General features: G+C 36.8%; 1 protein-coding gene across 3 annotated transcripts; it reads left to right on the top strand.

The window, feature by feature from the left end:
* Positions 1-610: 610 nt before the first annotated feature.
* Positions 611-13473, top strand: LOC106051014 (uncharacterized). 3 transcript variants are annotated; one of them, XM_013206125.2, is made up of 7 exons: positions 611-693; positions 1989-2163; positions 3804-3954; positions 6947-7023; positions 8807-8890; positions 9525-9622; positions 13088-13473. In XM_013206125.2, exons 2-7 carry the CDS (start codon positions 2071-2073, stop codon positions 13152-13154), a joined length of 570 nt encoding a protein of 189 aa, XP_013061579.1. In that variant the 5' UTR covers positions 611-693; positions 1989-2070; the 3' UTR covers positions 13155-13473. The 3 variants fall into 3 exon arrangements, with proteins under 3 accessions (XP_013061579.1, XP_013061578.1, XP_013061581.1); XM_013206124.2 differs by having other exon boundaries at positions 649-693; positions 1986-2163; XM_013206127.2 differs by lacking the exon at positions 611-693 and adding an exon at positions 776-797.
* Positions 13474-14540: the final 1067 nt, after the last annotated feature.

Genomic DNA, 14540 nt, shown 5'->3' with positions numbered 1-14540 from the left:
CAGAGGCCATCTGCTACCAACTACTTTTCTCTATGCCAGTGAGGGCAAAATGGCGCCTGAGTTGATCTTTATAGCGTTTACAGGCGAGGGGAGCCCCTCTGTTACGCCGCCCTTCTTTAGGCTCGCCAAAGAGGATCGCTTTTGGCATGCGTTCGTCTCCCATGTGGGATAAGTGTCCCACCCAGCGCAGCTGTTGAATAGTAATTATTGGTTCTATACTGTCCACACCGGCCTCTACCGACATGGTACCATCACCAATAAACACCATGCCTGTATAGCAAGACCTAGATAGGATTAGTTATGTACAAGGCCTTCGCATATTTAGACGTCAGCTACAAGCAAATAAAGAAGACAAACAACAAACACAAAAAAGGTTGGGGTCAATCTGCATAATAGAAGAAGATTGATAGCTCCTAAATGAACCAATGACAGGACCAACGTAATTCTTAGTAAAGATCATGAAAGGTTGGCATCTAAGGCGTGGATTAATAAAAGAAAACCAACATTCTCGTGGAATGTGATGGCTGCGTGGTCGAAGTTAGAACGCGCTTTATGTAATAACTATAAATAGGTTTTCCTATAAATAGTTCGGAAATTAGAAAAAAAAAATAACCCTCTAATACATTTTTTTCAGGAAGAATAAACAAGCAAGAACTTTTTTTTAAAGGAAACCCATGTTTGGAAGGATATCAGGTAGAATGTAAATGCTAGATCTAAAAATACATAAGTTATTGTGCTTGTGTGTAGGCCTATGTGCAGTTCTAGAAGCATGACACTAAATCTAGGATCTATTCTAGGTCACAGTTGGGAATTTGTTGCCTGCATTTTTTAAATTCTAAGATTCAGAAAAAGAAAGCTTTTTTTTATAAAGATCTAGTCACTCTAGACATCAATCAATTCAAGCATCATATCTATAATCTATATTAGAATGGACCTCATTCACCAATCGTAAACAAACAACATTTAGCCACGTGATTCTATATATCTTCTATACAAATTATGTAATCCATAAAGGCTGTCACCTGATACGTATTTTTCATTATTTTATCAATATTATGACGTGGCTAAATATGTTTATTTACGATTGGTGAATGAGGTCCATTCCCTAGAAAGTCTAGATTATCATAGATAGCTTCTTTTTTGAAGTACCGTCTTTATTATGTAAGATAAGATAAGATTATGTAAATTAAAAAAATGTCTAGCAGGTTCAGACTCAGGGATATGTCACAAATATGTGCTAAATTAACGTCAACAGCCCTCCAGGCTGATTTTTAACGTCAACAGCCCTCCAGGCTGATTTTTAACGTCAACAGCCCTCCAGGCTGACTTTTAACGTCAACAGCCCTCCAGGCTGATTTTTAACGTCAACAGCCCTCCAGGCTGATTTTTAACGTCAACAGCCCCCCCCAGGCTGATTTTTAACGTCAACAGCCCTCCAGGCTGACTTTTAATGCATTTCTGCAGCTGAGAACGCAACACTAAAATCGTTATAAAACGTAGCCCTGTCTATTCGTCATAATGGGAGCTCCTTCACCCTTTTTTTTCACAGGGTCTACAGCAAGGGCGGACTGGCTATATGGGCGAATGGGCAAATGCCCGGTGGGCAGGCACCAAATGGGCCGGTCCGATCGCGACCAAATAATTTTTATGCTGGACAACTTTAAAAAAAAAAAGTGACAGCAGCAAGACACATATGCCCGAATAAGTCCTTTTGTGTGCTTTTTTTTTTTAATTTTTAAAATATTAATTAATTAATTTTGTTTGAAAATCAACAAGAATTTTTTTAAAAAATGTACTCTATACACTGTACGTATTATCATTATCATTTGCAAAACGTTAGACTGTATTCTTTGCTATGCACAAGCGGCATGGACTTCAACACTGCTTTGAGGTCTTCTAGGCTTCGACACACAGGCAAACACTCAATGCAAGAAATACAATTTGATATCCAAGAAAAAAATAAACTGATCAATTTTTCGTTTCAGCAGCTTCATCCCGGCTTGTGATTTTGGCTTTGAAGTAAAAAAAAAACTTGGTCAATGTGCGAAGACAACTTAGCTGTATGAAACAATGACCACTGGACAGAAACACAGCCTGGGAGAACTAATGTTGTGTAAAGAGGATTTTAACAAGAATCCTTACCCAGACTTCAACTGGTGGAATGTAAATAAGCTATATCTTTGCACGCGTGTGTGCGAAATATAAAGAGGCTACATCTGTGTGTGTGTGTGGGAAATGTAAAGAGGCTACATCTGTGTGCGTGTGTGTGTATGGAATGTAAATAGGCTACATTTGTGTGAGTGTGTAATGTAATAGGCTACATCTTTGTGTGTGTGTGTGTGTATGGAATGTAAATAGGCTACATCTCTGTGTGTATGTGGAGTGTAAATAGGCTACATCTTTGGTGTGTTTAGGATGTAATTGGGCTACATCTTTGTGTGTGTAATGTAAATAGGCTACTTTTACTTTTGTGTGTTATGTAAATAGGCTACATCTTTGTGTGTGTAATGTAAATAGGCTACTTTTACTTTTGTGTGTTATATAAATAGGCTATATCTTTGTGTGTGTGTGTGTGTGTGTGTGAGTGTGGAATGTAAATAGGCTACATCTCTGTGTGTGTGTGGGGGGGGGATGTAAATAGACTCAATCTTTGGCGTGTGGTATGTAAATCCGCTACATCATTTTATGTGTGTGGAATGTAAATAGGCTATATTTGTGTGTGTGTGTGTGTGTGGAATGTTAATAGGCTACATCTTTGTGTGTATATACTGTAAATAGGCTACATCTTTGTGTGTATGTGTGTAACGTAAATAGACTACATCTTTGTGTGTGTGGAATATAATTAGGATAAATCTTTGTGTCTGTGTGTTTGCGGAATGTAAAAAGGCTGCATCTTTGGGTGTGTGTGTGTAATGTAAATAGACTGCATCTTTGTGTGTGTGTGTAATGTAAATAGACTGCATCTTTGTGTGTGTGTGTAATGTAAATAGACTGCATCTTTGTGTGTGTGTGTGTGTAATGTAAATAGGCTGCATCTTTGTGTGTGTGTTTGTGTAATTTAAATAGGCTACATCTTTGTGTGTATGTGTGTAATGTAAATAGACTGCATCTTTGTGTGTATGTGTGTAATGTAAATAGACTGCATCTTTGTGTGTGTGTGTGTGTGTAATGTAAATAGGCTGCATCTTTGTGTGTATGTTTGTGTAATTTAAATAGGCTACATCTTTGTGTGTGTGTAATATAAATAGGCTACATCTTTGTGTGTGTGTAATATAAATAGGCTACATCTTTGTGTGTATGTGTGTAATGTAAATAGGCTACATCTTTGTGTGTGTGTGTGTAATGTAAACAGACGGCATCTTTGTGTGTATGTGTGTAATGTAAATAGGCTACATCTTTGTGCGTGTGTGTAATATAAATAGGCTACATCTTTGTGTGTATGTGTGTAATGTAAATAGGCTACATCTTTGTGCGTGTGTGTAATATAAATAGGCTACATCTTTGTGTGTATGTGTGTAATGTAAATAGGCTACATCTTTGTGTGTATGTGTGTAATGTAAATAGACGGCATCTTTGTGTGTATGTGTGTAATGTAAATAGGATGCATCTTTGTGTGTGTGTGTGTGTGTGTGTGTAATGTAAATAGGCTACATCTTTGTGTGTGTGTGTGTGCGAAATGTAAATATGCTACATCTTTGTATGTATGGATGAAATGAGGATGTTGCTGAACCGCATAAGTCCAGGAGCCATGTTTACTCTAAACCGTTACAACTAGCTTGATAGCTTGTCTTCATATCTACCAGGACACAGTGCCGCAGAAGAAAGCCGTATTCCTACGCAAAGATGAGCTGCCCATTCCAAAACTTCCAGATCGCTACCCTTACCGCTACACTTCCGCAGGGCCTTGCTCTGTGGGCAGAACAGCCAAGGAGATGGACATCTACAGAATGTCATGTGAGTTGTCCTTTTTGTAGCCGTCAGGGGCAGCCACCATTCCCTCCATTTCTTCTTAAACTCGAGGCAAAGTGTAATGTTGATATACGGGGGCTGTCTTGCTTCTTCCATCGTCAACGAAGAGAATCGCTTTCGTCTTCCCCAGGGACTGAAATGGGTAGGCCCTATAATTTAGGTGCAGGCTCCGACAAGAGCTTCACGCATTCTCTGCCGCTGCCTGTCAGGGGCTGTCACACACGATGAACTGTAGGTTTTATGTAATCTATTTATCAAGGTGTCCGAACAGTGTCATTTGACAGTGCCGGCCTCACGAAATGCGAGGCCCAAATTAAAGGGTGCTTGCGAGGCCCCTCTTATAAATGTTTTTTTTTTTTACATTGACAACTATTTCTACTAATTGCATCAATATATCAACATGTATTATGCAATATACATGGGAAGCAACTCTACACATAACTTCACAAACGAATTGTTGTATAATAACATTTAAACTATTTAATAGCGGTGCAACATACAGATATCTTAATAGCTTTGAAACATTTAAGCTATTTAATAGCGGTGAAACAATTTAAACTATTTAATTGCGCAGAACAAAAGTTTTAGTAAAAATACATTTTTGAGTTTTTATTTTGCTTTTAAAACCGCACATTGTTTCAGTTAAAGCAGTTTAATTATCAAGCCTATGAAACAGATAGTGGAAAGGCACTGTTTAAACTTAAAGAGCAAATCAACAACCACCATGGCAAACTGAGCGGTCTTACGAACCAAATGTAATTTTGTACTTGGACACTCTTAAGTACCTTAGTCAGTTGGACTGTTGGGGCATCACACATGATTATTCGACCGTCTTTCTCCATTTCTTTTTCTTTTGCAAGGATTAGATTTCTTCCAGAGACGCTCCTGTCCATTCCTAAATGTATTCCTCTAAAAGCTTCCTCTGTCTGCATCTTCTTTCTAAATTCATAGTACTGTTCCCTTTTGACAAAGTTCACCACCATTGTTTGCTTAAAAAATTAAAATATTTCGGCATTAATGGTCCACTGCATCAGTGGATTAAAGATTTTCTGATAGGGAGAGAACAAACTGTAATAATAAATGGCTCTAATCAACACCGATAACAGTAAACTCAGGTGTACCTCAAGGAACAGTCTTGGGTCCACTACTATTTTTAATTTACATAAATGATTTACCAAATTGCATTACTTCAGGAACAAAAGTCAGATTATTTGCAGACGATTGCATAATATATAGAACAATAAAAACAACACAAGACACAGATATTTTACAAAGAGAATTAGATGAATTACAGAAATGGGAATCAAATTGGAGCATGTCTTTCCACCCAGAAAAATGTCAGTTGTTAAGAGTAACAAAAAAACTAAAACAAATTAATTCCACTTATCTTATTCATGGCAAACCAGTAACACAGACTAAAAACGCAAAATACCTAGGTGTTATAATAAATGAAAAACTGTCATGGAATCCACATATTGATGAAACTACAAAAAAATCAAACAAAGCATTAGGATTTATTAAAAGAAATTTCTATAAATCAAATAAGAACATAAAACTAAAATGTTATATAACCTTGGTTAGGCCAATAATAGAATATGCATCCTCCGTTTGACACAAAATAGAGCAGTGAGATTCATAACAAACGAATATTCACATTTGACTAGAGTAACACCTTTAGTAAAATCACTAAATTTAGAAAGCCTTCAGGACAGAAGGCTCAAAAGTAAAGTAGCAATCATACATAAAACACTGAACCATAATCTTCAAATACAAAAACAGAATTTAATAAAATACTCTGAAACACACAAAGATAAAGGCACATTCCTCGTCCCATAAGCTAGGACAAATTTGTACAAATACTCCTTCTTCCCTAGTGCTATTAGAGCATGGAATGAGTTGCCTGAGCTAGCCAGGAAAACCAGTGACTTGGCTGAATTTAAGTCATTGGTTAATATGCATGACTAAATGCATGACGCGTAGGACGTAATCATCTTCTTTTTTGAAGTAACGTCTGTATTATATAAGATAAGATAAGAAGAAACGATTTTTTTTTTATTATGTGGCCCTGCATCCCAAAAGTGTTTTTTTTTCCCCCGGTGGTTAGAAGGTCAACACGAGGCCTAATCGCCTTTCGGCGTTTGTGATAAAATCTTTGTATATGATGTCTAGAATCCTTTTGTAGCATCTCAGTCCCATGGTTTGGCACCTGAGATGAACTCCAATTGGTGGCAAGGCTGGAAGGATCAGTCCTCCCGTAGAGCCTTGGCGAGAAACTCTGCTGTTAAGCTCCCATACAGGTCAAGTGACTCTGCAGACAAACTACCCCGCAGCTCATGGTTTGGAGAATATTTGAATAAGAAAATATGGAAACATTTTTTTTTTCACAAACAAGGAATCCCTTTAAAAACACATACGGGTATTAGTTTAACTTTCTCGGACAGCACTAATTTTACGACCATCTGTAATTGCTCTAAGTCTTTTTACAAAGCGTATATCAACTCACTCTGTCTATCTGGTAATATGTTGGTACACAAATATTCATTGGCATAGAAAAGACACCAATCAGTTAAAAAAAAAACAACATTTGGTCAATTAATTATTGGTAATAAATTATTTTGTTTGATACCCAAAAGGGAAATTAATCCTTCAGTATTCACATATACGGCTAAATATGTAGGGTTTGTCCCCTTAGATAATTGGACACTTTATTTCTCCTACACACATTATAGGATCAAGCTGAAACGTTAAACAATTATTTATTATACCTAACAAAACATAAATCAATTAATGAAATTAACAATTGTCAAAAAAAAAAAAAGATAATGAATTATCGTGTTAGATAATGAATAAGGGAAATAGCCTACATTTTTGAGAGATATAGTTGTAAGTGCAGAGTTCTTTCTCTTAGATAAGCTATTTTTATTTTTATTTAATATTTTGCTTGTTATTTGTTATAATTCTATAATTATGTCGACAGATAAGGTGTTGCCTAAAATCAAAGCGGAAGACAAGTTGGATGTGAGGATGATTAACCAGGTCAGAGGTTATGAGACGGTGAGTAGACTTGTGCAGACTTGGTCTTCTGCAGAAGATGGCATAAAGTAAAAAAAAAAGTGTGTGCGTGTGTGAGTTACAAAATGTTAGTGACAAGGTGGAGGAGGAGTAGGCCTACTATAAAGTAACTATTTGTTTATCACCTAAATGGAATCCTTAGAAAGGCACCCTCTCAAATCCAAAAACCCACAAGTCTGGGACCCATAACCGGATACAAAGAACTCATTTTATTAACCTTACAAAGAATTACTAATTACAAAATATAACCATTGAATAAACAAGCATTATAATGTGGACATGCCGGCTGCATTTTTTGAGTGCCTGTATGTCTTTTTCGAAATTTATCGCCAAAAAAAATAATATTTTAACAAAGATTATAGTAATTTGTTACAGGTCAAATATTATTTATTAAAAACCCAAATTTTCCTGTTAACGAACGGGACTTTGCGAGATTTTGTTTTTGACGAAACATCGAGGATCTCAATGAAATCTAGTTCCAGGTGTAAATTACTTACTATGCTTAGGAGGGTTACCTTCGATAGCCGGCTTTGTTGCGACCCTCTCTTCAGGTCCCCCCTGAGCAGTAACCCCCCGTCTGCTTTTCCCCAAAGCCGTCCTGAAGAATGTGAAGGTATCACATGCGACGTAAGCGGGCGAGAATGCCTTCCCAAAGTAGAGATTTATGTAAACTTCATAACCACCAAAAGAAATATTATACGGGTTGAGGCTTAATTGTATTATGACACGTAAGCCTATGTACACTTATTTGGACTGTCAGATCTAGGGTTTCACTGACAGAGGCAGTGTCACGTGATAAACATTTGACAGTGACAATAGTGACATTTGGCAGAGACTTAAGCGAATCAGCAGGGACATTTGATAGAGACATAAAAGAATGAGCAGTGAAATTTGAAGAGACATTAAAGAATCCGCAGTGACATTTGATAGAGACATAAAAGAATGAGCAGTAAAATTTGAAGAGATATTAAAGAATCCGCAGTGACATTTGATAGAGACATAAAAGAATGAGCAGTGAAATTTGAAGAGACATTAAAGAATCCGCAGTGACATTTGAAGAGACATAAAAGAATCGGCAGTGACATTTGAAGAGACATAAAAGAATTGGCAGTGACATTTGATAGAGACATAAAAGAATGAGCAGTAAAATTTGAAGAGACATTAAAGAATCTGCAGTGACAATTGATAGAGACATAAAAGAATGAGCAGTGAAATTTGAAGAGACATTAAAGAATCAGCAGTGACATTTGAAGAGACTTTAGAGAAACAGCAGTCATTTGACAGTAACAATTGAGACATATTTTGAACATTCTTTATAATGTTGACATATAGGCCTATTGCCCTATTCTAGTAATCGCGGTCACCAGCATTACGCAAGCAATCATAAAACCAAAAGCAACAATAAAAAGAAGCAGATCTGGCCGAGTGGTAAACGCTTGGCTTCCGAACTGACGGATCGTGGGTTCGAATCCGAATCTCAGTTAAGACTGGGTGTTTGAATTTTCAGGACGCCCATGAGTCCACCCAACTTTAATGGATACCTGATATTAGTTGGGGAAAGTAATATAAGGCGGTTGATCGTTTAAGTTAGTTCAACTGTCGTTGTGCTGGCCACATGGCACCCTCGTTAAATGTCAGCCCCGTATAGAAACAGATCTTTACATCATCTGCTCTATAGATCGCATACTCTGAAAAAGATGCTTAACTCTTTAAAACATATTTAATAAGCAAGAAAAAAAATGAAATAAATTTTATATACTTTTAGACAAGCATGACTGCATCACTCCAACCATTTCGGTCATCTGCAGACCACCTACATATGGCTTCCATAATTCCTTTCGGTCTCAATGTAAGCATCACATTTTAATTTCGTTCATTTCTTACAGTTTGAATTAATAATTTTAATATTGTTGGTATTTGATTCATCTCCTCTGAAATCCTAGTTTTGTAGCACAACCTTAATGGAACTTTTGCTATGAGGCATCATAGTTTTCTAAATCTAATAACTTCGTCAGGTAATTGCTTTTTTTAAGCCAATATGTAAATCCGCCATCTAAAACATGATAGGATATTACCAAAAATAGATTATGAAACACATTCGCGGGCGTAAAATTGTTGTTGTTTTTATACTTTAATAACTTGTTACGCTAATTAAGATACAACAAGATTTACAACTGGTCAGTTGTCATGACACATTTCTTTCTGTATAGATTTAGATCCAACTTTTGAAAATACTTTAGCAAATACCGTACATAAAGATAGAAATTAACTAATTATTATTTTTACTAAGCTTCTATCACTTTACTATGTCTGTCTGGTAAAAAGTTTGTACACCTTATTTCTCCCACACCCATTCTCGGATCAAGCTGAAACTTCACACAATTATTCATTCGCCTAGACAAAACATGAATCAATAAAAAAAAAGGAACCAATTAGTCAATTAATTATTGGTAATTAATTATTTCTCTTTATCTTATTCACAGGAATCTCTCTATGTGCCGTTTCAATCTCAGTCGAAATTTGATAAGTACGTAGTCAACTTGCTGCACCCCGGCTGGAGGAATGATCCGCTCTACAGACGGTGGGTGCTGTACTAGATTGGTACTGCTAGATCTTCTCAACGGTTGAAGTGGAGTTGGCTCGCTTGGCATAGTTAGCTTCTAAGTGTTGATAAAAGAAGAAATCAACACTAATATTTATAAGGCTTTACTTCGAATCCGAATAGTAATGACTTAATTAACTTAATCCTGTGCGCTCTCAAGGAAGCATAGGGCCGCCCCCACACCTCTCCTCCAAACTCGGTTCTGAGCAGCTTTCTTCATCTACTCCCATGTCATTCCAGTATCCTCAGCTTCACTGATAACTGACCTCTTCCGGGTTTGCTTGGGGTCTGCCCACTTCCCTTGCGGATTCCAATCATGTGCCTGGCTTGAAACATTGGTAGCTGGTTTTCGCAGGGTTTGTTCTATCCAGCTACACTTTCACTTTTTGATATCTTGAGCTATGGGCTTTTGATTTATGAGAAGTGCAGTATTTCACGTGGATAAGCAGCCCCCAGCTGCGACCTACACATTTTGCCACATCCATCGGAGAGGAGACATAACTATCGTCCGCCGGTGGTCGATTTAGATTCTCTTTTTGCCACGTCTGTCTTCGGCAGTGTTTTTTTTTTTTTTGGGAGGGGGGGGTCTCAAATATGTTTCCAATTACGCTGGGCTGGGCACAATTCCGTATAGAGGACGAGAAAATATGCTGAATACAGGTGGGTTTTTTTTTGGTGGTCGACGTAGCAGATGTGTCCCACGGAAAGGCTTTAAGACCAGCTCAGACGTCAACTTGATTTGACTGACACAGAAGAGAGCAAAGGCGGCTTCAGAACGAGACAGATGGAGATGGAGATCACTTACAAAGGCCGTAGCATTAATTAATAAAGAAATTAAACCGATGGTGCAAGGTGGTGGAAAATTAAAGAAAAGATAGACTAATATTTCATGCTATGTCAACTAGGAATAAAAAATGCTATTTACAAACATATGATGCAAAACATGGATTGGTATGACTACAAAATATACATATATATATATATATATATATATATATATCAGTGATGCCCAACCTTATTCGGTCTGCGGGCCATTATAATTTTCGGCATTCGTGATGAAACACCAAAAAGAAAAAAAAATTCAATAAGCTATTTTTAATAGTTTTATTTGTGGACCTACTTACATAAATTAATGTGATGCATGAAGTTTATCCAAAACCATCTTCTGAGTATCTGGCTGTAAAGATGAAACACCAACTCAGTGCACTGAATCTAGATATTCATCTGTGAGGCGATTTCGTAACATGGTTATCGCCCGTTTCATCATTGAAAAAGTTTGTTCACACAAATAAGTGCTTGAAAACATTGTGATCATCCTTAGCGCTTGTTTTCGAAGATTTGGAAACGCTTCAGCAGGTAACATGGAGTAGAAGTCAATGGTCTGCATCACTTGAAATTTGTCAAGCAGGGATATCTGGCTTTGTAAGTCAATCAGTTCCAGTTGTAGATCTGTCGGGGCACTTGATACATCGGCAGCAAACGGATTTTCAAAATTTTAAATTCTGAAAATCCACAAATCTTTCACTGAAATTATCCATCAAGAGCCTCAGAAGTTGGATCATTCTTTCTTTTGGGAGAGACATATTTAGCTGCTTATCATTTTGTACAGTGGTACAGGTTGGAAAGTGGTCAAGATGCACCCTTTCCGCCTGTTGAATGAAGAGTTGCAATTTGTTTGGAAAGCACATATGTCTGCATACACATGCGAAATCAATTTGTCTTTCCCTTGTAGTTTGGTGTTAAGTTCATTTAGATGTGATGTCGAATAAAATAGCCAAATCCCACAACCATGAAAGGTCGTTCAGTTGTGGCACTTGTTTTGATTTAAAAAAAACATCGTTTTAACACCATTCCTCGGCTTAACCAACGCGGCACTTCTCTGTGAAATAGAACATCTTCATATTCGGACTCTATTTCTGTCAGAAAATCTTTGAAAGTTCTGTGATTCAACGCTTTTGTGATTTGATGAAATGTACAGTGTTGAGCACAATCATCATCACATGGTCCAGATTCAAAACCTTTCCACAGATATTTTGTTGGTGAATGATGCAGTGAAGCCGCAGCGGTTCAGTTCCATTTGACTCAATAACTTTTTTAATAACTCTTGCTGTCAGTCCAACCATATTTCTAGCGCCATCAGTAGTCACTCCAACTAATTTATTCCAAGGAAGAGAAAGGTCCTCCATGATGGTTGACACTTCTTTGAACAGGTCTTCTCCAGTTGTTGTCCCATGCATGCTCCTCATAGCTGCTAGCTCCTCTGTTATATCAAAGTTGCTCTTTGTACCGCGAATAAATACCAAGAGTTGCGCAGTATCAGTTATGTCAGTGGACTCTTCAGCAGGAATAGAAAACATTTCGAATTCTGCTGCTCTGTCTTTTAATTATGAATGAAGATTTACCCCCATATCTTCCACTCGCCTTGTAATTGTCATGCGAGAAAGGCCGACAGCTTCTACTGCATTCTTCTTTTCAGGACACATTTCTTCCATCACTGCTAGCACTTTTTTACACATTCGCCATCTGAAAAAGGCTTCATTGTTCTACTTAAGATGTGAGCAACTCTGTAGCTGGCCCTTATCGCCGACTCATTTTCTTCTCTTTTTGTGAAATATTCTTGTCAATCCCCCAATCTCTAGTCGTAACTTGACAATCTTGTCTTCGCGGCTGAAACCAAGGATGCCACTATATGTGTATATGTGTTTGGCTTCATGTTCTTTAAAAACAGCCACACTTTCTTTACAAAACAAACATGTTGGCTTACTATCCTATTCCACAAAAAGTAAAGATCTGTCCACTTTTCTTGAAAGTTTCTACATTCAGAGTTCACTTTTCGTTTCTTAGGCTCTCCCATTTCATTAAATCACAAACATTAAACACTGCGGTACCAATCGCTTTGACATCAAAAGTACACGACCCAAAACGATGCATCAATGATGCTCTGTGTTGCACACACAAGGTGTCAAGGACACGGCTAGCTCAAGACAGTAGCGAAATTTTCCAAGAATTAAAAATAGCTGTCTAGTTTTATCGCCATTGAAAAAACAAAAAAACAACACTTGTGTTCTTACAATACAAAAAAATATTTACTATGAATATTAGAATACCAAACCTAAAGATGGAATTCATCAAAGAATGAGTGAGAATCCTAACTTAAAGAGAATATTTTTTCAACATTCTAATTTTTTAATTAAAAAAAAAGTTTTAATTTTTTTTGTTAACATTTTTTAAATTTTTAATTGTTTTTTTTTTTTACATTTTGTTCCCATGCGTTGGCGGGCGGATAGAAGCACGTCGCGGGCCGGATCTGGCCCGCGGGCCGTAGTGTGGGCATCGCTGATATATATATATATATAACTGGTGAGAGAGAAAGCAAAGCATTAACAAATCACTACATTGACACATGGTGTTATTTCGATTAAATATTATTTTATTTCCATCTAGGTGCATCAAGTTTGGATTCCAAGAAAGTCCAGAAGATTCTGGGCCGACGGAAGTCTCACGAAGATAAAAACTCGGATCAATGCATACCATGTCACAAGTCTTGTGGGTTAATTAAAATTATCCCCCAAGCATCATTTTTCTTAAACCCAAGCTAAAAATGTGTTAGCTGTCTGGGTATATTTTTTTGAATTTGTATACATTAGGGTTTACTTGATACACTTATAAATATAAATCACGTGACACTATTCTAGATTGTCAAGTAGTTAGGCTAGAGAAGAAAGCAGCATAGATTCTCTTACCATCGTGATCTTATGACCTTTCCATCTATACATTATTTTACATATTTAATATCTCTTGTTTTGCCCAGATAATTTGGCAAATAAAAAGTTCGATCCAAAGGTATTCATGTTTGGCGTTATTATGTCCCCTACAAAATAGCAGAATGCCAAAGTAGCCTACGAATGCAGCGATCCTCAAACTATGATTTGGCGCCTGGTCATATTTTTGCAGCCCTGCTATCAAGAAATATGTAGTTAAAATGTTTCCAACTAATAACTCACTATAAGAGGTCTGGTGTTCCCAGCTTACTCACTATAAGAGGTCTGGTGTTCCCAGCTTTAGTGTGAGTAGTTCCTCGCTTCAGTTTACATGATTGTACAACAATAAATAGATCAACGAGGCAAAACATTTCGTTCGATCTCAATATATTTATCAAAACAGTATGAAAAGAATCCAATTAAAAAATCAAAGATGTATTCCTTTTTTTTCCCCCAACATTTTTGCCGGTTATAATTTTTGTTTCTTTGATTTTGAAGTTTGACTTTGATTTTAAATAGTTAAATTAATTTTGCATTTAGTTTTATGATCTAACCTTTCTAATCGCTTTGCTAAAATCACGTTAGAGTTTGTCGATTTGACTTTAAGATAATTCGATGAGTTTTAGCGGCCCCCCGAAAGGGTAATAGACGCTATTCGTTTTTTATGGTCTGTCTGTCCGTCCGACCGTCCAGTTTAGATCTCGTAGACTAGAAAAGATATTGAAAATCCGACACCATGATATTTTAGACCTTTCAAAGTTCTGATGCAACGGCTACTTTTTTCTTTTCTGAAAGAGAAAATTTTGATTTATAAAATCAACTATTCACTATTAATAGTAACAAACACGGGAGGCTATTTAGTAAGGCAGAGGACTATTTAACAAATTTATGCAAACGGTTTTAGATTTTTTGTCAAAAAAAAAATAGCTTTCTTTTCGACAAATATATTGCTAAGTTAAGTAAGTTTTGTCGTATTAAAAACTACATTTACAAAAAAAAATTTTAAGGAGAAAAAATCTATTTAATATGCACATAAGTGGAACATAATTTAACACAACAATTAATAAGTAGTTTTTCATGAAGCACCACCATGCGCGCATAGGGCACTAGCCCATAGTATAATTCTTTTCTCCTTG

Source organism: Biomphalaria glabrata, chromosome 14 (assembly GCF_947242115.1).
Source record: "Biomphalaria glabrata chromosome 14, xgBioGlab47.1, whole genome shotgun sequence".
In the NCBI taxonomy this organism is placed as follows: domain Eukaryota; kingdom Metazoa; phylum Mollusca; class Gastropoda; family Planorbidae; genus Biomphalaria; species Biomphalaria glabrata.
This window is presented reverse-complemented; position numbering and strand designations above follow the sequence as displayed.

Coding starts and splice junctions, on each gene's coding strand:
- LOC106051014 (XM_013206125.2), top strand. CDS start 2,071: ATGACCACTGGACAGAAACACAGCCTGGGAGAACTAATGTTGTGTAAA. Junction 2,164..3,803: donor CAGACTTCAACTGGTGGAAT/GTAAATAAGCTA, acceptor CATATCTACCAG/GACACAGTGCCGCAGAAGAA. Junction 3,955..6,946: donor GGACATCTACAGAATGTCAT/GTGAGTTGTCCT, acceptor TTATGTCGACAG/ATAAGGTGTTGCCTAAAATC.